The sequence below is a fragment of the Stylophora pistillata genome, chromosome 6 (genome assembly GCF_964205215.1).
Source record: "Stylophora pistillata chromosome 6, jaStyPist1.2, whole genome shotgun sequence".
In the NCBI taxonomy this organism is placed as follows: Eukaryota; Metazoa; Cnidaria; class Anthozoa; order Scleractinia; family Pocilloporidae; genus Stylophora; species Stylophora pistillata.
In genome coordinates this window covers 26,007,121-26,032,987 of record NC_142524.1, presented here as the reverse complement: position 1 = coordinate 26,032,987, position 25,867 = coordinate 26,007,121, and the positions used below count along the sequence as shown (strand labels likewise).

The window sequence follows — 25,867 nt, the reverse complement described above, 5'->3', positions numbered from 1 at the left end:
TATTTGATCTTTATCTGTCTTGTTTTGCCATTGTGCAGTATGATGTCTGCAACACAAGGTTAGTTTTACTTAAACCTATCATTAGCGGAAAAAATATGGTAAAAATAAACTTCTACACTGTTTTAGAGTTGCTATTGTTTTAAAGCATCTTTGTTTAGTTACCAACGATGCCGTTTTTCCTCTTGTTTTTGTGGTAGATCAGCCTTTTATAAGTTAAACTTTTGAAGCTTTTCATGACTAAATAAATTATTTTTTGGTAGATTTTGATGAGCTTTTAGAAGTTATGGCTTGCATCTGTTCTATGGACGAAATAGAGACAAAGAAGACAATTACTGATAGTTATTTTGAAGTTTTTTGCGAACATGGTTCGAAAGGATCTTTAATTTTAGATGGAGAATCACTGTCATTTTCTCTATAATTCAGGAGATCCATTCCTGTCTGACATTTGTCATGTGCAGTATTATGTAGGTATCTCAGGTGGCATCGCAAGTTTGAAAGCCAGTGGTGCTAAGATCATTCTAGAGCAAATTGAAAAATCTGCATGAGCACCGAGAATTCGTTGGACAGCGAATGGAGCAAAGAAAATACCATTCTCTTTTCTCTTTAATCTCGGCTTAAAATTATCAAACATGAAAGCCACTTGGAAGTACAATGGTTGTTTCCATGGATTTGTACCACCGTGACAATTGAAACTGACTACTTATTAACAAGAGGTTTCTTTAAAATATCCAGTCCACTTGAGTTAGCGCAGAGCATTATATTTTGTAAACACTCGCGCGGTGAGATAAGTAGTCTGAAAAAATTATGATGGAGGCTTTGACCATACGAAATTTCCAACTTCTCAGAAGCAGATCTAGAAGATTTCTATAATACCCTTTGGGACTTATGAAATATATTTTTTTGCGATCTATTTTCTTAAAATATCATTGAAGTATTAAATTATTAATATCGCCAATCGGTGCGACTGATATTGAAGGGCTTAATAGTCAACAGTAAATTTGTTATGCAGACGACACTAAACTCTATTTATCACACCATGATCCCCGAGCATTGGAGGAAGGTATAAACTGAGACTTAGCCAGTTCAACACAATGGTTTCGACAGAATGGGATGTTAGCAAATCCAGACAAATATCAGGGTTTGGTTTTAGGAAACACTGATTGTGATTTCCAGTTAGAATGTGCAGGGAGGCCAATACCTACCTCCAGTGAAATAAAATTATTAGGTTTAACATTGGATGACAAGCTGAAATTTGATACTCATGTTGCATCGATCTGTCGAAAGGTGGCGGGTCAGGTTAATGTTTTAAATAAGCTTAAAAATATCCTGCCTCTTATTTATATTACCTCACTTTGAAAATTGTAGCCAGATATGGCACCACTGTGGGAAAAGGAATACAAAGAAAATGGAAAGGGTAAATCAACGTGCGCTTAGATCATGTATACAAAGATAAGGGTATTTTATATGAAGACTTGCTCGATTGTATCGGATTGCATACGACATCAAAGAGTCGTAGGATTCAAGACATGTTGCTAACAGTCAATAACTGCTATCTATATAAGGTCCCCGACCTATTGCTGACTTAGTTAAACCAAGGAGGACAGATTACAATTTAAGAGGCACTAACATGCTTTCCTTACCTAAGGTTAACAGTACCAAGCATGGTCTCAAGTCATTTTGTTATTTTGCTGCTAAGACTTGGAACGCGATACCAGATGCTATACGCGCAAAGGCTGGCGCAAGAACGTTTCTTCACGATATCCGTCGCCTAAAATTTTAAGTTTTTAGTTTTTGATCTCTGTTTTACGACACATGTATACAAATATATATTTTAATTTTGAAATATCCCTTTTGTAATAACATTTTACTTAATGTACATAATTTCTTGATGTAGGTTGTAATTTTTATTGTATATTTTGTTGTGGGCTTCCTGGTAAGTAGCTAGTAGCTAAGTGTGGTGCCACATTAAATAAAGAACTACTACTACTACTTCTACTACTACTACTACTACTACTACTACTACACTACTACTACTACTACTACTACGCTCATTCTAGGTTTTTGTTTAATTCCAGACTTCAGTGACGCAGACGAATGCCGCACTTTGGAGTTTGGACCTGAAAAAGCCTTTGATGGCAAACGTCTGGCAAACCACGTGATTCGCGTGGTGGAAATCATGATCGCAGGGTTTTGTAAGAACGTGTGCTACATGGAACCCGACTGTGTCAGTATTAATCTCGATAAAACAGCAGAGGAACGTGGAAAGTATCTATGCGAACTGAATAATGTCACTCAAGAAGGACACGAACATGAGCTGGAGGAGAACAAAGATTATTTTCATCATTCTGCTGATGCAAGTATTCTGTGTTGATCTACCTATTAATTGGTCCAAAAAGTAACGAAAACTATTTCAATAATGCAACTAAGTTTGTTGTAAGCCTTCGAATAATTTTACTTTTCTTCTTTAACCTAACGATCCTCTTTGAGTTTTAGTAAAGAGGTTGAGATTGAACGAAACCTGGGCCGCAAATTGCATTTATCGGCTCAGTCTCAAGAGAATGACAAGGCCTAAGATACAATTGGGATGACTAAGTCAAATTATCATCAGTTTGAAGAGACGTATACTTGATTACAAATTTATCTCTTTGGCTTTAGAGCGCATGTGTCACAAACCGCTGTAAGAATGAAGGCACTTGTCAAAGTGGTTTTACTGACAAAGGCTATCGCTGTTTGTGTTCTGCTGGATACAAAGGAGAAGACTGCTGCCAAGGTAAACAGAAATTGTTTTTTAAATAAGTGAGGACGTCCAAAACCATTTAGCAAGCGGGACGAGAAAAGCTGTTAAAGGAGAATTACCTGCGGTTATTATCAAAGGAATTTAGATCTTCTTCTTTACCTATCCATTCTTCTTCATGAAAAAGAGGAGATCGAACAAGGATTACTTCGAAATTTATGCTTTAATTACTCATCCACCGTGGTTTTGAGGCATCATTTGGACCCACCCGCCTGTTCATTACTAGAAAAAAAATTATTTCAATGTCCATTTGCCAAGAACGAACCGATCTCGTTCTTTATCTGAATTACTTTTTACACTAGGCTGTATTCGGATTAACGCAAAAACTTATCATTCCTTTTAACCGAATGTCGAAAAGCGAAACCCTTAGTAATCATGGCAGCTAATCAGAGAAAAAGAAAAAAATCCAGCAGAAGTTAATGAGAAATCAAAGAAAAAAAAAGCCCGCAAGTCTAAGGGCGAGAAAACGCGATTCTGCGTAGCTTGCAGTTTTGAGTGCGGTTTGAGAGGTAAAAATGAGTAGCAGAGAAGCGAGGCGTTTGGTAAGCTACTCCTATTGGCGGCTCTGCCCCTCTTTACCTCTGTAAGGGCCTAACATACGCCAGCTTTGCAGGCCGGGAAATGGCGAGTGATTGAGTTGCAGTTGGTTTTGATACGTTTCATTAAGGGTATGGCTCGAGTATTTGAACCAATCACATGGCAGGACAAAAACCAGCAGATTATGGGTTACCTTTAACGCTCAAATGAAAATCATTCTTTGGAGAATTGTCCCGCCATCAAAAATTATCAATTTTTTCTCAGACATTGACGAGTGTGCTACAGAAACACATGGCTGTAATGCCAATGCTGTGTGCAACAATACTGAAGGATCATACAAGTGTTCATGCAAACCTGGATACTTTGGGGATGGAAAAATCTGCACAATGAGTAATGAATCTCTCTTGATGTTTCCATGAGGTTTCTTGTGATGCTCTGTTTCAAAGTAAACGCCTTTCATTTGCGTTTTTTTCTCTTTCAATGTAAATTTTCGTTTCAATCAGATTTTTAAATACCACACGTTTTTTTTCTGTTGTTGTTTAAGGGTCCGTTATTATGTCATCAGAGAAGAGGGTGATTTTGTTTATGTTAATCACCTGCCTTGTATTGATCAGTTTGCAAAAATTTGGAGGAAACTTGATGCTTTTAATGATCACATGAATGCAAATCTACTCACAATGCTACCGAGAAGATTAATATTCATATGTTACTCTTCTTTCAGTCTCAACATGCAAAGAAATTTACGAAAGGAGTATGTAAGTAAAATAGCTCAATGACAATATCACAAATAGGTAAGAACGAGATAAGCCATCAGAGCCGGGTTGTTCAAAGCTGTGTTAAGATAACCCAGGGTTAGTGTGAAATTTGATTTTAGATCTGAAAGCTCTGAAAGAAAATTTAGCTTAATTCCATCTGTCTACAATTTGATGATTGAATGTCCTAAAAAGAACTAGGAAAATTATCCCAAAATGGCTTTTGATTAGAGAAATTTAGAAACCTGGATTAAAATTTAACCCTGGGTTAGAGCTAATCGGCCTTTGAACAACTGGGCTCAGAAGGAATAAAAGCAGTTATTTTAACAACAATCCAGCCCCTGATCCTTTATGATAATCATCCGAGCCGACTAGCTTCTTTTTGGAAAAGAATTGAAACGTACGTTGTGTCTCTTGAAAAGTTATAAGACCTACTGAATATGCAAAGTCTCGCTATGTACTACCAGTTCTTACAAAGTATTTTATCCAACAGATCGAACAAGAGTGGTAAGGTTGTCCTGCTCTTGGACTCAAAGCCAATTTCCGTTTTCTGTCACATGGGAGACTTTGGATGCGGAGATGGAGGATGGACACCTCTCATGAAAATTGATGGCAGCAAGGTATTAATTGATTTGCTATCAATAAAGTATAAAATCATTTCAAATTCATTGCAGATACAGGTCAGTGTAAGTAAGCGAAAGAGGGTATATGAGAAAATGTACTCTGCCGTTTCCTTTACAACTACCAAAAGTCGTTCGCTTGACCGTTCACTCATCTTTACGAGGCGGGAAAAAAATGGCAACTGTCTTTCCAACAAACACCAAGGGTGGCTTACGATTAGTTAATGACCGTGAGCCTAAAACAGTCTATAACGGGTATCAAACTAAATAAGAAAAACTCCTTTATCATCGATTTCAGAGAACCTTCCATTACAACTCTCATTTCTGGAGCGACAGAAAAGCTTATAACCTTTCTGGAGGAGAGACTGGGTTTGACTTACAACAGACCAAGTTACCGACCTACTGGAACACATCCTTCTCCAAGATCTGTCTCGGTATGAGGATTGAACAACAGACCAACTTCACTGTAATCAATGAGCACGCTAACTCCCTGCACTCACTGATCGCCGCTGGAATATACCACGCCACCTCACTGGGTCGTAACACGTGGAAGAAGTTGATTGGTTCAGAGGTCTCTTTGCAGCAAAACTGCAACAAGGAAGGGTTCAATGCAGAGGGAGGCAAGTCACGTTCTTCCAAAGCAAGAATTGGAATCATCGCTAACGACCAGGATCACTGCTCTTCTTGTAACTCCCGAATTGGTTTTGGTACAGGAGGTAACCCTGATGACTCCAACACCTGTGGCAATGAAGCAAAACACTCGCCAGACAATGGAAACAAGCACATCAAAGCCATGGGATACATCCTGGTGCAGTGACTGGGGACACAGTTCACTTCCCAAATTTTAATTCAAGCTTTAAAAACGAAGTAGAAATTGGCCAAGAAGACAAATTCCATATTCATGAAACGTCGATTTCGCGGGCTGTATGAGCAAGGAAGTTATATGTCTCACCGTTTTAGTATCTCGAAGTAAAACAATTATGAAATACATATATATGAACTGCGGTTATGAAACGTATATGTGCACGATCCTTCGCAGTAAAGCACTATTTAAGCAATAGTGAAAATCAGACCTGAAAAAAATTCAGGCCTGTACGGGATTCGAACCACTGACCTCTGCGATACTAGTGCAGCGCTCTCCCAATTGAGCTAACAAGCCAACTGGGAGCAGGCCATCAAATTAATTCGACATAAACCCGTAGATGATAAATCAAACAACAAACATATCAAATACATATATATGAACTGCGGTTATGAAACGTATATGTGCACGATCCTTCGCAGTAAAGCACTGTTTAAGCAATAGTGAAAAAAAATTCAGGCCGTACAGGCCTGAATTTTTTTCAGGTCTGATTTTCAAAATTCAGGCCGTACAGGCCTGAATTTTTTTCAGGTCTGATTTTCACTATTGCTTAAATAGTGCTTTACTGCGAAGGATCGTGCACATATACGTTTCATAACCGCAGTTCATATATATGTATTTGATATGTTTGTTGTTTGATTTATCATCTACGGGTTTATGTCGAATTAATTTGATGGCCTGCTCCCAGTTGGCTTGTTAGCTCAATTGGGAGAGCGCTGCACTAGTATCGCAGAGGTCAGTGGTTCGAATCCCGTACAGGCCTGAATTTTTTTCAGGTCTGATTTTCACTATTGTTTAAATAGTGCTTTACTGCGAAGGATCGTGCACATATACATAAAACAATTATGCACATCAAGTGTCGATGGATAATTACCCAGCCGCTTCGTGGCTCGGTAAATATCCACCACCAACCATTTCCACTTCGGTGAAGAGTTGTTAATCACTTTATCATGCTCTAACAATAAATTCTCGTGACTAATTTACAATGAAATGTGTAGCAATTAGTGGGGAGAAGCTTTGTTTACCTAGAATCGTAGAATCCAAAACCCCCGAGCTGAACGTGTAATTAACGACAGAAAAATATAGTTGTGTAAGATACTGTTCTTCATTGCCTTTTTTTAAAGGGCCGTTACTTCCTGATTTGAACTCTTCCTTTTATACTGATATCTTATGGTTTGCTTGAAGTTTTACAGAGCTGAAGAGCCTATAACCTCACCGGCAAAACAGTTCTTCCTAGAAATAAGAAAGACACCGTCATTAACAACTTATAATTATTTTCAGTTCAGTTGATGGTTCACGTCGATCGCTCAGGAAAGAGTTGACTTAAAAAGGAATGTTGTCGGTGGTGGTGACTGACCACTCGTCATCATCTCACTCAAGTTAAGAGCATTTTGTCGGTCGAGTGCTACAAGTTTCGGTAGTGTAAACTAATTGGACAGTTTTGCCGCAAATATGGTCTGTAGGTTACAATGCGAAAAAGTCCGGTCGGTAATGAGTTGCGAATCACAATATTCGGACCGAGCCTGGATTGGGCTAGCAGAAAGTTCTACTATTTATTAGTTTCCAACTAATTTCAATAACTTTGGCTTTGAATAGCTGGTATACTATCTTAGAACAGACTCTCACTCGCTTAACAGATATCGACAACTACTGGCGCTATATAAACGACTTCCTCATCACATATTTACATTCATGAACCCAACAGAGCCACCTAACCCCACCGACGGATTTTAACTGACAAGTCAGAACCGAACAGTGGATGGCATCACGTGCAGCAAAATAAACAATGTCTGTTGTAAGGGAACAGTCATAACTGAGGGGAGGTCCAGAGGATTTTGATTCTTACGACCTCCCATTCCGCCTTGTTGGCATTAAATTGGTAGTCAGTTTTCTTTGTTCACCTCTTCCTCTCCATGGCTCCATGATCTGTAGGCGACGACTGATTAGCCTCCTTCGCAGACGTTGTTTGGGCTCGTCACGCAATCTTCCTCTTCCACGAATGTCTGCTGAAACGAATGGGTTGTTTAATTAGACCAATCACAGTGCGCTTCCCGATCAAGGCAGCAAACTTTGAACCTTGATAATTTTTTTCTTGAGATACCATGAATATATGAAGATCATATATTTTGAACTGCGGTATTAGATACGTATGATGCACGATCCTCGCAGTAGATAGCGCTATTAAAGCAATAGCGAAAATCAGACCTAAAAAAAATCAGAAAACATTGAGAACATTGACGTCCCGATCGAACCTACAACAGCTTTACAACTGCAGCAACGATCTGCAGCGAAATCACTGAAATTTTAACAATCCCCTACCACTTCTACTTCTTCTAACGCCGAAAATGATCGAACAATGGGCGAAAGTTATGATATACTCGGTGGAAGCACTTAGCTAAAAATGCCCAGGAAACACCATCACGTCAACAAGAAAAAAATTACGTATGATGCACGATCCTCGTAGTAGATAGCGCTATTTAAGCAATAGCGAAAATCAGACCTAAAAAAAATCAGGCCTGTACGGGACTCGAACCACTGACCTCTGCGATACTAGTGCAGCGCTCTACCAATTGAGCTAACAAGCCAACTGGGAGCAGGCCGTTAAGTTGATTAGTAATAAACCCGTGAAAGTGATAAATGAGATACAATGAATATATAAAGATCATATATTTTGAACTGTGGTATTAGATACGTATGATGCACGATCCTCGCAGTAGATAGCGCTATTAAAGCAATAGCGAAAATCAGACCTAAAAAAAATCAGGCATGTACGGGACTCGAACCACTGACCTCTGAATCAACTTAACGGCCTGCTCCCAGTTGGCTTGTTAGCTTAATTGGTAGAGCGCTGCACTAGTATCGCAGAGGTCAGTGGTTCGAGTCCCGTACAGGCCTGATTTTTTTCAGGTCTGATTTTCGCTATTGCTTAAATAGCGCTATCTACTGCGATGATCGTGCATCATACGTAATTTTTTTCTTGTTGACGTGATGGTGTTTCCTGGGCATTTTTAGCTAAGTGCTTCCACCGAGTATATCATAACTTTCGCCCATTGTTCGATCATTTTCGGCGTTAGAAGAAGTAGAAGTGGTAGGGGATTGTTAAAATTTCAGTGATTTCGCTGCAGATCGTTGCTGCAGTTGTAAAGCTGTTGTAGGTTCGATCGGGACGTCAATGTTCTCAATGTCCCTGTCCTTTTCAGCGGAATTTCGACGTGAGCGTTTCGTTTTGTTTGCTACTTTCTTCAAGTCTTTTTTTATCTCATCCTGAAGGGATCGCAGATTTCTTTTAGCTTTTCCAAAACGAAGTAACCGCTTGTAGCACTTATTGCAGACGAACGGTCGCTGGACGAAAACACATTCAAATCTGTTTGCACAGCGCATTCAGTTAAGTGTGCAATATCCACTGAACTCTTACCAAACACTCTTATTCTCGCCTGCGGGATTAACGGAAAGCTGCACAGAAAACAATTCTTTCGACGATTTTTTTTGGAGTTTCTGCAGCAAGGTTTTGAGATCTGTTTTCCATGAGTAATAAGAAACGCGAGAAAATTAAACACCGTCTTGGGAGTTGTTCTATCACAGCTTATGATTAGCTTTCTATTAAACAATAACCAAGCGCCAATTGGCTCTTAGGTGATCTCCACGTGCTCTCCGACAGATCGTTTTGCAAAATAGGAAAGGAATGTGCCCATTCGTTTCAGCAGACGTTAGTGGGGGAGGAAGATTACGTGACGAGCCCAAAGAACGACTGCGTAGGAGGCTAACGACTGATCGGCCCTCCGAAATCTCCTAAACCCTCCCGGTGATAAATCATGACTAGTTCCAAAACTATCCTTTCTTTTGCATGAGACAACTACAGAATTCTTTTCTATAAAATTTGGAAATGAAATCTGACTGATCCTTTTGGGATTATTTATGAATTAAAAGGTGTCATCTGAAGGTGTGGTGTAAGAGGTCATGACTAACGGATATATTTCGGAAGGAAATCCGTTCAGTTGAAGAACTGATGATCATCGTGTTAAAATTAATATCTTCATTCGTATTCCACTTGGAAACTACCGTCTTAAGCAAATGGTACAGAAACGTCGTTGATTCTAATGAGAGCGAGAAAAGTAGGCAATATTTTAAGCAGTGCTACTTTTTGGGTTCCGTTACTTCTCTTATCTGAGCCAATTATTTTTCGTACAAATAATTAATGTCTGTGGGCTCCAAAAGAATTAAAAAGTCGCTATTTCGTGTATCACCTTTAGTGTGTTATCTGATCGTGACTTCCCTTGGCCTACAGCTCGCGATGTGGACGTATAATGAACACCGAATACGTCTTCGTAGCCAATATCTACCGCATTCGTAAAATTTGAATTAGCACAATTAACACGTCTTAGACTGACTACAAAAAATCTATAATTGACAGACAAATCGGATCAGAGGAGATAAGTTTGAACCCATTGTTTTATTAGCTTCTACGCTTTAGGATACTACATTTCCTACTTGATGATGGCTTCTTGGCTTAAAATTTGGGAAGCTAACTGTGTCCCCAGTCACTGCACCAGAATGTACCCCATTGCTTTGATATGCTTGTTTCCATTGTCTGGCGATGTGTTGCTTGATTACCACATGTGTTAGAGTCATCATGTAGACCTCCTGTACCAAAACCAATTCGGGAGTCACAAGAAGAGCAGTCATTCTGCTGGTTGGCGGTGATGCCGATTCTTGCTTTGGATTGCCGAGGGTTGTCTCCCACCGCATTGAAACCTTCTTTGTTGCAGTGGGGCTGCAAGGAGGCTTGTGAGCCAATCAGCCACTTCCACGTGTTACGACCCAATGAGGTGGCGCGGTATTTCCCGTCAGCGATCAGTGAATAGAGTGAGTTGGCGTGCCTGTTGATCACAATGAACCTGAGCTGATGACCAATCTTTATACCGAGGCAGATCTTGGAGAAGGGTGTGTTCCAGTAGGTCGGTAACTTAGTCTCTTGTAAATCAAAGCCAGTCCTGCCTCCAGCAAGTTTATATGTGTTTCTGTTGCTCCAGAAATGGGAATTGTAATGGAAGGTTCTCTGAAAAGCAAAAAATCAATTTTTCAATTTTTTCTCTTTTTTTGCAATCAATAATCTTTAGAGTTTCTGAAAGGAGACAAGGAGTTTACCTTTGCGTCGTTAATCTTCATGGCCAGCGTCCATCCTCCACCACCGCATCCAAAGTTTCCCATGTGACAGTAAACAGGAATCTTTTGTGAACCAAACATCAGCGGTTACACTTGGCTTCGTCTCGACCTTATGGAAAAAGAATAAGTCAGATGTAAGGGGGTAAGTCAGCCTGTAAGCAGGCAAAAGTTCCTCTGACTGTATAAACATCCTGCGATCAAGCGAACGTTTTGGAATCTCGCAATCAAATCACTTCACTATATACTTACTTTCCTATGTCGTACTGCTCCTTGCAAGAAGAGAAGGGACAGACTATAAGGAAGATAAGGCTACGATTTTAAGATCTGAGTGCATCGACAACACTTCAAAAATAAAAACATATCACCGAAAAAAGTACCTGGAAGCTTTGGAGGCAAAGCGTCCTTTACCAGCGCAACAAGATTTTTTACTTCGGTTCGAGGCTTCTTGATGTCCTTGCTGATCTCACCGCAGTGATTGGCGGTACAGGGTTGTTGTCTGGCGCGGATTCAAACAGCGAACAAAGCGAGGACATTTGCGATGAAATAAACTGCGAAAAGTAAGCGTATATTAAAAATTTATCAACGTCATGAAATGTTTTCTGTGTTGCTCAACCGGTGAATAACTCGGATTGTGGTGATTTTACTTCCTTACTGTTTGTTATCATTGTTAAACACAACTCGTATTTTCTTGCTCACACTCACCGACATCCAATAAACAAGTTCCTGTTTGAAGTTTATTTTTAACTTCATTCGATCGCATTGTACAATTTCCTGTAAAGAAATTATCATAGCCTTTGAATATCTGCTCGTAATATAGCCATCTATCTGTTGAAAAATGAGGGGCCCATTTGAGAGCGAATATATTGCAGTTTCATAGAATCAAATTTATATGTTTATTTTTAATGAGCTGACCATGTTTACATGCATGCATGCCCACACAATTAACTGAGGCCATTATTGTTTTGTTTTTGGTCGATATATTACTTTATATAGTTAAAACGGTAAGGACTGCGTTGAGCTTGTCGATGGCTGTGCTCTTGGTGACTAGGTTTTCTATCCATTTGATCATATGTTTACGGCTTATTCAAAATGTGAGGTATTACCGATTCAGCCACCAAGTTCACACGATTTAAATGAATCGAATAAAGGAGTAAGTTTTCAGCGAAACTTTGGCACCTCTTTAGTTCGGAGAATCACGAGATAATTCGATTTTAACATCTGAGTTGCTTACGTAAATTGGCCACCGTAAATAGATAATAAAGCTGATATTTCGAGCGTTCGTCCTTCGTCAGAGCGAGGACTAACGATCGAAGCGGTGGCCCATTTACATTGTTAACTCAGCTGATAAAATCAAATTATCTTGTATAGATTAAAGCTTAACGATTTGCATCAACAAGATGTCTGGTGAAACTTCGTTTACGCTCTGCCTGGTTTCACCTTAAAAGCTTTGCTGGGATTGCACAGACCAAGTTTCGAAAGAAAAATTGCGACCTTTACTCTTAAACTGAATTGAAGACAACTTTAAACTCTCAGACTCATATACTAGATATCATTTTAAAAAAGATGTTGTTGCACACTCAAATACCTTCTAAATACAGTGACCGAGGTTGTTTAATACGACTCTAACTTATATCCATTTATAGCCTTCAACAGTTCTTTTGTGACTCTCGCTGCTCCTTAAACGATCCAGTAGCCTTACATTTTTTGAGAGAACGTGCACGCGATTAATTGTTTATCATGACTACCTGCATCGACAAAGCACAAGAAAGTAATTCTGTTAACGAAGAATATCGCCTTTTAGTATATAGTAAAACAGTGGATATCGTTGAAGGCGCGCTCTGATTGGCTAGTCAAACTCCGAATATCCTTTGCTATTTACCTCCGAGCAACTCGGGAAAAAATGGCGTCCCGGTTAGCATCTGTGACAAGTGAAGAAATCACTCAAATAAACGACAAAGCAGTGTATATTATCTCACTGTTTTAGTATATACTAAAACAACTATTCACATCAGTGTCGGTGGTTAGCTTCGCGGCTCGGTAAATATCCACCACTAACCACCTCCACTTTAGTGAATAGTTGTTAATTTTACCCTAAAACAAAGTTGCCATAAACCTTCAACTGAAATTTTCAACTTTACAGTCTAAGGTGGAAAACTTCTTCTTCTCTCGTGAAAATTAAATCTGTAAAACCAAAATACAAAGGCATATGGTATTTTGCAGACTGGACTGGACTAGACTGGACTAGTAAAACGCGGACTAGTAAAGCGCGGACTAGTAAAATGAGGACTAGTGAAACGCGGACTAGTAAAACGCGGACTAGTAAAACGCGGACTAGTAAAACGCGGTCTAGTTAAACGCGGTCTAGTAAAACGCGGACTAGTAAAACGCGGACTAGTAAAACGAGGACTAGTAAAACGCGGACTAGTAAAACGCGGACTAGTAAAACGAGGCGTAGTAAAACGCGGACTAGTAAAACGCGGACTAGTAAAACGCGGACTAGTAAAACGCGGACTAGTAAAACGCGGATTAGTAAAACGCGGACTAGTAAAACGCGGACTAGTAAAACGCAGACTAGTAAAACGCGGACTAGTAAAACGACAACAACAACAAAAAAAAACAATTTCTTACGAAGGCGATCACAAGACTTAATGGTGAGCCAATTTAGTGAGTGACAATCCCTGTTTGACCTTTGAGCTACACATGGGTTTGACATGCACCAGATACAAACGAATTTGTAAGTTTAGGCTAAGAAAGAATTTTATTCAGCACCAGTTCAAAATCCTAAAACACACTTTCGTCGTAAATTTCTCGGCAGAAACGCAGGAATTCGATGAATAAAAGTCGCATTAAATCTCCTTGTGTCTAGGTAGAAAGAGTCTCATTGACTTCAGCTTTTCGGTGGAAGAATAATCGATTTACACACGCCATTACAGAAAAAAAAACAAACAAGCAGACTGACAACTCCAAAACACATATTCGCATTCACTTACAATTTGACTTCCGTGACATTTTAAAACGGAACATAGGTAAATCTTCGAAGATTAATCGTCTTTGGAAATGAAAATACTTTCCATAAGATCTCTGTTTTTCTCTTTACGAGAAAATCGCCGTCTGATCAGTTAACTTGTGTATGTTTGTCACACCAGTACTGCTGTTTCTTCAAAAGCGTATGAATGTTTGAAAATTTGCTCGGAAGCCTTTTAACTACCTTTACAAATAAAAATGTTTCGGCGAAAGCTTTCTCTTTAATTTGAATAAAGTTTGTTTTCTTTATAACTCACTCGCTGTCAAATTGTTAAGTTCAAGGAGGATTTTCCTGTAATTAAACTCGTAATTGTAGCCCTAAATCATTCGGGTTCTTCAAATGATCGTTTGTGATCGATGATGTATACCGTGCGAGGTTATGTGCTGTAGCTATCGATGAAGCACATGTTGTAAGACAGTGGTAGGTCAAGAACCAATTCCTTACTTCTCTTAACGTGCCATTTTAGCTTCGTCTTTGTTATTTAACTTTATACATGTTCCTTTTACAACTAATATAAGTGGTAGTCTGGAAAAGCTGGAATCCGGAATTCCGCCGGAATTCCGCAAGAATATTTCAAAGTCTGTTTTTTAATTCAAAACGACTCCGATAATTTTCCGAAGAGTGTACGAGCTCCGAATATACTCCGATGATTAACACGAAGATTATTTGATGGTTTCCGAAGTTACCAAGAGAGCCCTGAATTTATGAAGGCTTGTTTTTTCAGTTCCTTTTTTTTCTTTTTTCAAGATTTTTCCGAAGAGTGTATGTGGCTACCATTTTAATTCCGTTTCGTTAATTTCATTTCCGGTTGTTTCGTTACGTAATATCACGTCACTTATTCTCACGTGCTTTTAGATTTTGAAGTCGCTTGTTAGGTATGATGTAGTACTGGTATGAGTCGCTGTATTCCCAATCAGGGTAAAACAGTTCTTTAACGTGCTTAAGGCACGTTTTTTAATAAAATGAGCCGCAAAGGTAACAGTGTATGAGCTCCGAATACTGATACTCCGAGGATTAACCGAAAACTATCCGAGGGTCAATCTGCCATTTACACAATTTCAATTCCGGGAAAGCACCGGAGTCGTTTTGAATGAAAAAAAAAACAGACGTTGAAATATTCCGGCGGAATTCCGGATTTTCCAGACTACCCGTCAACAGTGAGCGAAGAACAAATAATTAGTTCAGCAACATGAAATAAACTTTTTACCGAAAATGTAAATTTTATCCTTTGTGAGTGAAATCGAGGAACAAATGAAGCATCTTGAACTACTTTCTACCAATTTCTTCGGAGTTACATCCATGGGAAATGTTTGAGATGACTGGCAACTTCTCCAGAAAGCGCCGATGAATTTACGCGGGAAACTTACGTCATTGAAATTTGATTGGTTTTATCGTGAAACCAAAGGCGACGTGTGATTAGTGCAAACGCGCATTATCACGTGCAGTCACCGTGAAATCTAAACAAAGGGAAAGGAATGCGGCTCGGGTTTAAGCAGCCAGTTGATGGGGGAGGGAGCGTTGCTTGACGAGCCCAAACAACGGCTGCGAAGGAGATGATTGGTGGGGGAGGGAGCGTTGGGTGACGAGCCCAAACAACGGCTGTGAAGGAGACTAGTCCCCTTCCTCCCTCAGGCAATAATAGTTTTTGAATTAAAAGGGGGACATCTGAAGTTGTGCAGAGGGAGGTTATGATTACGGAAAATATTCCGGAGAGAAATATATTCAATGGCTAATGATGATGCTGTGAATATCTACATTCGTATTACGCGTGGAGGCTGACGTTCAGAACACATGGTACAGAAAAACTGGGTGGTTCTGGTTAGAGCGAGAAAAGCAGGTAATACTTTGGGAGTTATTACTCTTTCCAGAAAATTTGGTTTGTTCTCCCATCTGAGCCAATTATTTCCAATAAAAATCGTCAACGCCCGTGGGTTTCTAGCAGAACACATGCAGTTTTCGGCATTTTGGCATGAGTAAACAGAAGCGGGAGTCGAGACCAAAGGGTGAATCGCGCAAAAAAAAAAAAGGAAATATTTTTGTTCACTTTTCTCAGTGCATGACTTCTCTGCGCATACAGTTCATGACATCGATGTATCATCAACACTGTCTTTCTTGCCAAATTCTTCTTCGTTTTTAAAACCTGAATTGGCTTCGCACAATTAAAACTTCTTGGACTGGATTTCAAAAAGTGATGTTTGAGACAAATTAGACCAGAGGAGGTGATGATTTTAAACCCACTACTTTATATGCCTTAAAGCTTTAGGACACTACATTTATTCTACTTGATGATGGTTTCTCAGTTTGAAAGTTGGGAAGTTAACTATGTTCCCTGTCACTGGACCAGGATGTACCCAAGGCTTTGATGTGCTTGTTTACATTGTCTGAAAATTTGAAGTTAGTTGACAAACTAAACCAAATTACCTTGTTACCCCCACCGACGCAGCAAAACAGTTTCTTTAGAAACTTTCCCCATTAATAACATTGAGGTTTAGTAGCTTTAGTATTAAACGACAGTTTATTCGTCTAAATACTTAAGTAAATTCCTAAATTTTTCAATTCGTCCATTCCCTTGTGATCCTATTCGCCTATTCGCACTGCTTAAACTTCCTCAGGGATTTGTGTTCCATTCAATTTCTCGGTAGTAATGTTTCGTACCGCCATCTGCAGGAAACTTGCAGATACCAATTAATAATACATGTAACTATAGCAATAGTTGGGTTTATTACTAATTTTGAATAATTATCGGCAGATTATTCGTACAAATCTTTAAGCATCCTAAATGGTTTTTTCCATTTGTTCAGCCATTCGCGTTCCTATTCGGACTGGTTAAACTCCCTTAGGCATTTGCCTTCCATTTTAATTTCTCGGTAGCAATTATCCGTATTGCATCTGCCATATGCAAGAAGTTTGAATTCGAAAATTCCCAAAAATAAAGAGAAGAGAAGTAAAGTTTCACAGTCAATACGCAAGTTCTTAGTTTAAATTAGTAAAGTGAACTGAATCGTTGAAGAAATCCGAGAATGATCCAGATCGACTAACAATTCACTTCTGCAAAGAACCTGTATTGCTGAAAAGCGTTGCTGTGTGACATATTGATCTTCAACCGATTATATTTACTCAAAAGTTACTAACCTTGTGTTGCAGACATCATACTACACAATGGCAAAACAAGACAGATATAGATCAAATACGTGTACATCATCGAGAAGAACTCATTCAGAAAGTTTTCCGAGAGAAGTGTAAATTCATGTCCAACCCTACATGCAGGTGAAGCGATCTAAAAACTATTTTTTCTTGGGCATAACCTTCTAATCTATTTTCAGCCAATGGAAACTCAGCTGTTGCGTGAAGTATAATTATTCAAATACTTCATTTCGTATCAGGACGATGGAATAATTAATTAATAATTTAGTTGTTTTTTTTATTTTTTTTTTGTTTAAGAGATTCAGAGGTTCTTCTGGGTGAATGGATGATCAGTGGGCGGATGGTTTGTTTGAGTAAGTACTTGTGCCTTTCTTACGCAGCGAATTTTAAAAGATCTTCTGTCCTTTTTGTTGTTGTTTTGATAATATTTTCTACTTATGTATCCACCTCTTTATATATCTGTTCATTTTTTGTATTGTCGCAATGAAGGAGTTTTTCACTTTACTTTTTTGATTCCACACTTCGTGTTTGTATCCGCTGCTGTGGTTATTGCGCTAATAAAGGAAGATATTTGTTCAGTTTTAGTCAGCTTTTTCCCCAACAAACAAACGGTTTAAAAGTTTATTTTTACCATAATTTTTTTCCCGCTAATGATAGATTTAAGTAAAACTAACCTTGGGGAGTTTAAAGGAATTTAAAAGTGTTTAGTGATCTTTAAACGTTTTATTTTTTTTCGGAAATAAATAACAAAAACCCATTTAAACAAACAACAGGTACGGGTGTGAAACGGTAAATACTATTAAGAAGGACTATTTTCCCTTCACTATCCCCACTCAGAAATGAGTAATGGTAAAACTGACCTTTCGATGAGATAGAAGCAGGTATCATGAAATATCAAAGTAACAGAACTAAGATAAAAATCGAATTCTTCATATCACAGATCGCTTTCTGAAACCGACTTCACAAAAAGTATGCAAATGATTGCAAAATATCTCATTCAATTTGTTTTCCTTGTGGTAACAACTTCCTCATTTTTTTTTTTTTTTTGACCAATAACACCTGGATGTCACGTTATCTTTATTCATTCTTCCAGCGGGTATTCAATTCATTGTGAGAAAATAAATTATTCATTTTACTTTACCAAGCTTCCCAATGACCTAGTTAACAACTGTTTGGTTTTATTAACTAAATTGAAATTTGAAATTGGCTACCGTAAAGAATTAAAAAGCTGACATTCCGAGCGTTGGCCCTTCGTCAAAGCGAATGACTACGGGGTAACGCTCGAAACGTCCGCTTTTTAACTCTTTGCCGTGGCCAATTTACAATTTCTACTTAGCTAATAAACCCAAATTAACTTGTTACGCCCATTGACGCAGGACCACAATTTCTTTATAAACTTATTCCCTTTATTCATTTACCGACCTACTGGTCGGGAGTAAGATATGCTTCGGTATGTAAATTGGCCATCAAAAATAGTTTATCTTTATAGAAAAGCATGCCAACTCTCTCTCTACTCACTGATGGGTAACGGTAAATACTGCTTTTCCTTAAAGGGTTATACTGCAAAGTAGGCCACATAATTATAAGACCTACGCAATTGTTTTTTTTTTTAAAGCTGACTAATATACATTAAAATAAACCCATAAAAACTTCTTTTCCCTTCAGGGGAGTTTATGATCCAGCAATAAGATAGGAATGCTTTCAAAGTGTTTAAATCCACATGCGATTCTCTGTCGAATCAGTTTACCCAACAAGCTGATCAATACACTGACAAAAACAGGAACATGAAGACCTCTTTAGATAATCAAAGTAACAGAAGAATTTAAGACCGGTTCAGTAAACTTTACTAAACAATAGCCAAAGACTGAATCTCTTAAACAAAAAACAAAACAAAACAAAAAAAAACATATAAATTATTAATTATTCCATCGTCCTGGCACGAAATGAAGTATTTGAATAACTATACTTTACGCAACAGCTGAGTTTCTATTGGCTGAAAATAGATTAGAAGGTTATGCCCAAGAAAAAACAGTTTTTAGATCGCTTCACCTGCATGTAGGGTTGGACATGAATTTACACTTCTCTCGGAAAACTTTCTGAATGAGTTCTTCTCGATGATGTACACGTATTTGATCTATATCTGTCTTGTTTTGCCATTGTGCAGTATGATGTCTGCAACACTAGGTTATTTTTACTTAAACCTATCATTAGCGGAAAAAATATGGTAAAAATAAACTTTTACACTGTTTAAGAGTTGCTATTGTATTAAAGCATCTTTGTTCAGTTACCAACGATGGCGTTTTTCCTCTTGTTTTTGTGGTAGATCAGCCTTTTATAAATTAAATTTTTGAAGCTTTTCATGACTAAATAAATTATTTTTTGGTAGATTTTGATGGGCTTATAGAAGTTATGGCTTGCATCTGTTCTATGGACGAAATAGAGACAAAGCAGACAATTACTGATAGTTATTTTGAAGTTTTTTGCAAACATGGTTCGAAAGGATCTTTAATTTTAGATGGAGAATCACTGTCATTTTCTCTATAATTCAGGAAATCCATTCCTGTCTGACATTTGTCATGTGCAGTATTATGTAGGTATCTCAGGTGGCAGTGCAAGTTTGAAAGCCAGTGGTGCTAAGATCATTCTAGAGCAAATTGACAAATCTGCATGGGCACCGAGAATTCGTTGGAAAGCGAATGGAGCAAAGAAAATCTCATTCTCTTTTCTCTTTCATCTCGGCTTAAAATTATCAAACATGAAAGCCACTTGGAAATACAATGGTTGTTTCCATGGATTTGTACCACCGTGACAATTGAAACTGACTACTTATTAATAAGAGGTTCCTTTAAAATATTCAGTCCACTTAACTTAGCGCAGAGCATTATATTTTGTAAAAACTCGCGCGGTGAGATAAGTAGTCTGAAAAAATTATGATGGAGGCTTTGACCGTACGAAATTTCCAACTTCTCAGAAGCAGATCTAGAAGATTTCTATAATACCCTTTGGGACTTATGAAATATATTTTTTTTTTGCGATCTATTTTTTTTAAATATCATTGAAGTATTAAATTATTAATATCGCCAATCGGTGGGACTGATATTGAAGGGCTTAATAGTCAACAGTAAATTTGTTATGCAGACGACACTAACTCTATTTATCGCATCATGATCCCCGAGCATTGGAGGAAGGTATAAACTGAGACTTAACCAGTTCAACACAATGGTTTCGACAGAATGGGATGTTAGCAACTCCAGACAAATATCAGGGTTTGGTTTTAGGAAACACTGATTGTGATTTCCAGTTAGAATGTGCAGGGAGGCCAATACCTACCTCCAGTGAAATAAAATTATTAGCTGTAACATTGGATGACAAGCTGAAATTTGATACTCATGTTGCATCGATCTGTCGAAAGGTGGCGGGTCAGGTTAATGCTTTAAATAGGCTTAAAAATATCCTGCCTCTTATTTACTTTACCTCACTTAGAAAATTGTAGCCAGATATGGCACCACTGTGGGGAAAGGAATACAAAGAAAATGGAAAGGGTAAATCAACGTGCGCTTAGATCATGTATACAAAGATAAGGGTATTTTATATGAAGACTTGCTCGATTGTATCGGATTGCATACGACATCAAAGAGTCGTAGGATTCAATACATGTTGCTAACAGTCAATAACTGCTATCTATATAAGGTCCCCGACCTATTGCTGACTTAGTTAAACCAAGGAGGACTGACTACAATTTAAGAGGCACTAACATGCTTTCCTTACCTAAGGTTAACAGTACCAAGCATGGTCTCAAGTCATTTTGTTATTTTGCTGCTAAGACTTGGAACGCGATACCAGATGCTATACGCGCAAAGGCTGGCACAAGAACGTTTCTTCGCGATATCCGTCGCCTAAAAATTTAATTTTTTAGTTTTTGAGTTCTGTTTTACTACACATGTATACAAATATGTATTTTAATTTTGAACTATCCTTTTTGTAAGAACATTTTACTTAATGTACCTAATTTCTTGATGTAGGTTGTAATTTTTATTGTATATTTTGTTGTGGGCTTCCTGGTAAGTAGCTAGTAGCTAAGCGTGATGCCACATTAAATAAAGACTACTACTACTACTACTACTACTACTACTACTACTACTACTACTACTACTACGCTCATTCTAGGTTTTTGTTTAATTCCAGACTTCAGTGACACAGACGAATGCCGCACTTTGGGGTTTCGACCTAAAAAACCCTTGGATGGCAAACGCCTGGTAAACCACGTGATTCGCGTGGTGGAAATCATGATCGCAGGGTTTTGTAAGAGCGTGTGCTACATGGAACCCGACTGTGTCAGTATTAATCTCGATAAAACAGCAGAGGAACGTGGAAAGTATCTATGCGAACTGAATAATGTCACTCACGAAGGACGCGATCATGAGCTGGAGGAGAACATAGATTATTTTCATCATTCTGCTAATGCAAGTAGTCTGTGTTGATCTACCTATTAATTGGTCCAAAAAGTAACGAAAAATATTTCAATAATGCAGCTGGTTGTTATAAGCCTTCGAATAATTTTACTTTTCTTCTTTAACCTAACGATCCTCTTTGAGTTTTAGTAAAGAGGCTGAGATTGAACGCAAATTGCATTTATCGGCTCAGTCTCAAAAGAATGACAAGGCCTAAGATACAATTGTGATGACTAAGTCAAATTATCATCAGTTTGAAGAGACGTATACTTGATTACAAATTTATCTCTTTGGCTTTAGAGCGCATGTGTCACAAACCGCTGTAAGAATGAAGGCACTTGTCAAAGTGGTTTTAATGACAAAGGCTATTGCTGTTTGTGTTCTGCTGGATTCAAAGGAGAAGACCGCTGCCAAGGTAAACAGAAATTGTTTTTTAAATAAGTGAGGACGTCCACATCTATTTAGCAAGCGGGACGAGAAAAGCTGTTAAAGGAGAATTACCTGCGGTTATGATCAAAGGAATTTAGATCTTCTTCTTTACCTGTCCATTCTTCTTCATGAAAAAGAGGAGATCGAACAAGGATTACTTCGAAATTTATGCTTTAGTTACTCATCCACCGTGGTTTTGGGGCATCATTCGGACCCACCCGCCTGTTGATTACAAGAAAAAAAATTATTTCAAAGTCCATTTGCCAAGAACGAACCGATCTCGTTCTTTATCTGAATTACTTTTTACACTAGGCTGTATTCGGATTAACGCAAAAACTTATCATTCCTTTTAACCGAATGTCGAAAAGCGGAACCCTTAGTAATCATGGCAGCTAATCAAAAAAAAAAGAAAAAAATCCAGCAGAAATTAATGAGAAGTCAAAGAAAAAACAAGCCAGCAAGCCTAAGGGCGAGAAAACGCGATTCTGCGTAGCTTGCAGTTTTGAGTGCGGTTTGAGAGGTAAAAATGAGTAGCAGAGAAGCGAGACGTTTGGTAAGCTACTCCTATTGGCGGCTCTGCCCCTCTTTACCTCTGTAAGGGGCTAACATACGCCAGCTTTGCAAGCCGGGAAATGGCGAGTGATTGAGTTGCAGTTGGTTTTGATACGTTTCATTAAGGTATGGCTCGAGTATTTGAACCAATCACAGGGCAGGACAAAAACCAGCAGATTATGGGTTACCTTTAACGCTCAAATGAAAATCATTCTTTGGAGAATTGCCCCGCCATCAAAAGTTATTAATTTCTTCTCAGACATTGACGAGTGTGCTACAGAAACACATAGCTGTAATGCCAATGCTGTGTGCAACAATACTGAAGGATCATACAAGTGTTCATGCAAACTTGGATACTTTGGGGATGGAAAAGTCAGCACAATGAGTAATGAATCTCTTTTGATGTTTTCATGAGGTTTCTTGTGATGCTCTGTTTCAAAGTAAACGCCTTTCATTTGCGTTTTTTTCTCTTGAAATGTAAATTTTCGTTTCAATCAGATTTTAAAATACCACACGTTCTTTTTTCTGTTGTTGTTTAAGGGTCCGTTGTTATGTCATCAGCGAAGAGGGTAATTTTGTTTATGTTAATCACCTGCCTTGTATTGATCAGTTTGCAAAAATTTGGAGGAAACTTGATGCTTTTAATGATCACATGAATGCAAAACTACTCACAATGCTACCGAGATGATTAATATTCATATGTTACTCTTCTTTCAGTCTCAACATGCAAAGAAATTTACGAAAGGAATATGTAAGTAAAATAGCTCAATGACAATATCAGAAATAGGTAAGAACGAGATAAGCCATCAGGGCCGGGTTGTTCAAAGCTGTGTTGAGATAACCCAGGGTTAGTGTGAAATTTGATTTTAGATCTGAAAGGTCTGAAAGAAAATTCAGCTTAATTCCATTTGTCTACAATTTGATGATTGAATGTCCTAAAAAGAACTAGGAAAATTATCCCAAAATGGCTTTTGATTAGAGAAATTTAGAAACCTGGATTAAAATTTAACCCTGGGTTAGAGCTAATCGGCCTTTGAACAACTGGGCCCAGAAGGAATAAAAGCAGTTTTTTTAACAACAATCCCTGATCCTTTATGATAATCATCCGAGCCGACTAGCTTCTTTTTGGAAAAGAATTGAAACGTACGTTGTGTCTCTTGAAAAGTTATAAGACCTACTGAATATGTAAAAGTCTCGTTATGTACTACCAGTTCTCACAAAGTATTTTATCCAACAGATTAAACAAGAGTGGTAAGGTTGTCCTGCTCTTGAACTCAAAGCCAATTTCCGTTTTCTGTCACATGGGAGACTTTGGATGCGGAGATGGAGGATGGACACTAGTCATGAAAATTGATGGCAGCAAGGTATAAATTGATTTGCTATCAATAAAGTATAAAATCATTTAAAATTCATTGCAGATACAGGTCAGTGTAAGTAAGCGAAATAGGGTATATGAGAAAATGTATGCCGTTTCCTTTACAACTACCAAAAGTCGTTCGCTCGACCATTCACTCATCTTTACGAGGCGGGAAAATAATGGCAACTGTCTTTCCAACAAACACCAAGGGTCGCTTACGATTAGTTAATGACGGTGAGCCTTAAACAGTCTATAACGGGTATCAAACTAAATAAGAAAAACTCCTTTATCATCGATTTCAGAGAACCTTCTATTACAATTCCCATTTCTGGAGCAACAGAAATACATATAAACTTTCTGGAAGCAGAACTGGCTTTGATTTACAAGAGACTAAGTTACCAACCTACTGGAACACACCCTTCTCCAAGATCTGCCTCGGTATAAAGATTGGTCATCAGCTCAGGTTCATTGTGATCAACAGGCACGCCAACTCACTCTATTCACTGATCGCTGACGGGAAATACCGCACCACCTCATTGGGTCGTAACACGTGGTAGTGGCTGATTGGCTCACAGGCCTCCTTGCAGCCCCACTGCAACAAAGAAGGTTTCAATGCGGTGGGAGACAACCCTCGGCAATCCAAAGCAAGAATCGGCATCACCGCCAACCGGGAGAATGACTGCTCTTCTTGTGACTCCCAAATTTGTTTTGGTACAGGAGGTCTACATGATGACTCTAACACATGTGGCAATCAAGCAACACACTCGCCAGACAATGGAAACAAGCATATCAAAGTAATGGGGTACATTCTGGTGCAGTGACTGGGGACACAGTTAGCTTCCCAAATTCTAAGCCAAGAAGCCATCATCAAGTAGAAAATGCCTATTCGGACTGTTTAAACTCCCTTAGGCATTTGCCTTCCATTTTAATTTCTCGGTAGCAATTATCCGTATTGCATCTGCCATATGCAAGAAGTTTAAATTCGAAAATTCCCAAAAATAAAGAGAAGAGAAGTAAAGTTTCACAGTCAATACGCAAGTTCTTAGTCTGAATTAGTAAAGCGAACTGAATCGTTGGATAAATCCTAGAATGATGCAGATCAAGTAACAAGTCACTTCTGCAAAGAACTTGTATTGCAGAAAAGCGTTGCTGTGTGACATATTTTTTTTAATCGATTATATTTACTCAAAAGCTACGTAATTGCCATGAAAGGTAAATTTGTCGATACACCCAGACTGAGGCAGTTGTTTGTTGGGGAAAAAGTTGACTAAAACTGAAGTAATATCTTACTTTATCAGCACAATAACCACAGCAGCGGATACAAACAAGAAGAGTGGAATCAAAAAAGAGTAAACTCCTTCATTGCGACAATACAAAAAATGAACAAATAAATAAAGAAGTGGATACATAAGTAGAAAATATTACAACAACATAAAAAAAAGACAGAAGATCTTTCGCAATTCGCTGCGTAAGAAATGCACAAAAACTTACTCAAACAAACCATCCGCCCACTCATCATCCATTCACCCCAGAGGTTCTTCGTTGGGGAGTTTAAAGGAATTTAAAAGTGTTTAGCAATCTTTAAAGGTTTTTTTTTTTTTTTTTCGGAAATAAATAACAAAAACCCATTTAAAAAAATAGCAGGTAAGGGTGTGAAACGGTAAATATTATTAAGAAGGACTACTTTCCTTTCACTATCCCCACTCAGAAATGAGTAATGGTAAAACTGACCTTTCGATGAGACAGAAGCAGGTACCATGAAATACCAAAGTGACAGAACAAAGATAAAAATCGAATTCTTCATATCACAGATCGCTTTCTGAAACCCACTTTACGAAAAGTATGCAAATTAATGCAAAATATCTCCTTCAATTTGCTTTCCTTGTGATAACAACTTCCTGATTTTCTTTTGACCAATAAGACCTGGAGGTCACGTTATCTTTATTCATTCTTCCAGCAGGTATTCAATTCATTGGGAGAAAATAAATTAATCATTTTACTTTACCAAGCTTCCCAATGACCTAATTACCAACTATTTGATTTTATAAAATGAATTGAAATTGGAAATTGGCCGCCGTAAAGAGTTAAAAAGCTGACAATTCGAGCGTTGGCCCTTCGTCAGAGCGAACGACGACGGGCTAACGCTCGAAACCGCCTCCCGGTTAGCTCAATGGATAAAGC

At 38.3% G+C, this 25,867-nt stretch overlaps 1 protein-coding gene and 2 pseudogenes across 2 annotated transcripts; 2 read left to right on the top strand and 1 right to left on the bottom strand.

Moving 5' to 3' along the window:
• The first annotated feature begins 3,599 nt into the window (after window positions 1–3,599).
• LOC148729134 (putative skeletal organic matrix protein 5) lies at window positions 3,600–5,954 on the top strand. The gene is made up of 3 exons (XM_088725399.1): window positions 3,600–3,721; window positions 4,053–4,703; window positions 5,002–5,954. The coding sequence occupies exons 2-3, from the start codon at window positions 4,524–4,526 to the stop codon at window positions 5,518–5,520; spliced, it is 699 nt and encodes a 232-aa protein (XP_088581525.1). The 5' UTR covers window positions 3,600–3,721; window positions 4,053–4,523; the 3' UTR covers window positions 5,521–5,954.
• Window positions 5,955–10,041: 4,087 nt separating this feature from the next.
• Window positions 10,042–11,511, bottom strand: LOC148729133 (putative skeletal organic matrix protein 5; annotated as a pseudogene). The gene is made up of 4 exons (XR_015988736.1): window positions 11,431–11,511; window positions 10,978–11,276; window positions 10,711–10,837; window positions 10,042–10,621 (listed from the first exon to the last, which is right to left on the bottom strand). The product of XR_015988736.1 is annotated as a putative skeletal organic matrix protein 5 (transcript).
• An 8,885-nt stretch (window positions 11,512–20,396) lies between these two features.
• Window positions 20,397–24,848, top strand: LOC148729132 (uncharacterized; annotated as a pseudogene).
• Window positions 24,849–25,867: the final 1,019 nt, after the last annotated feature.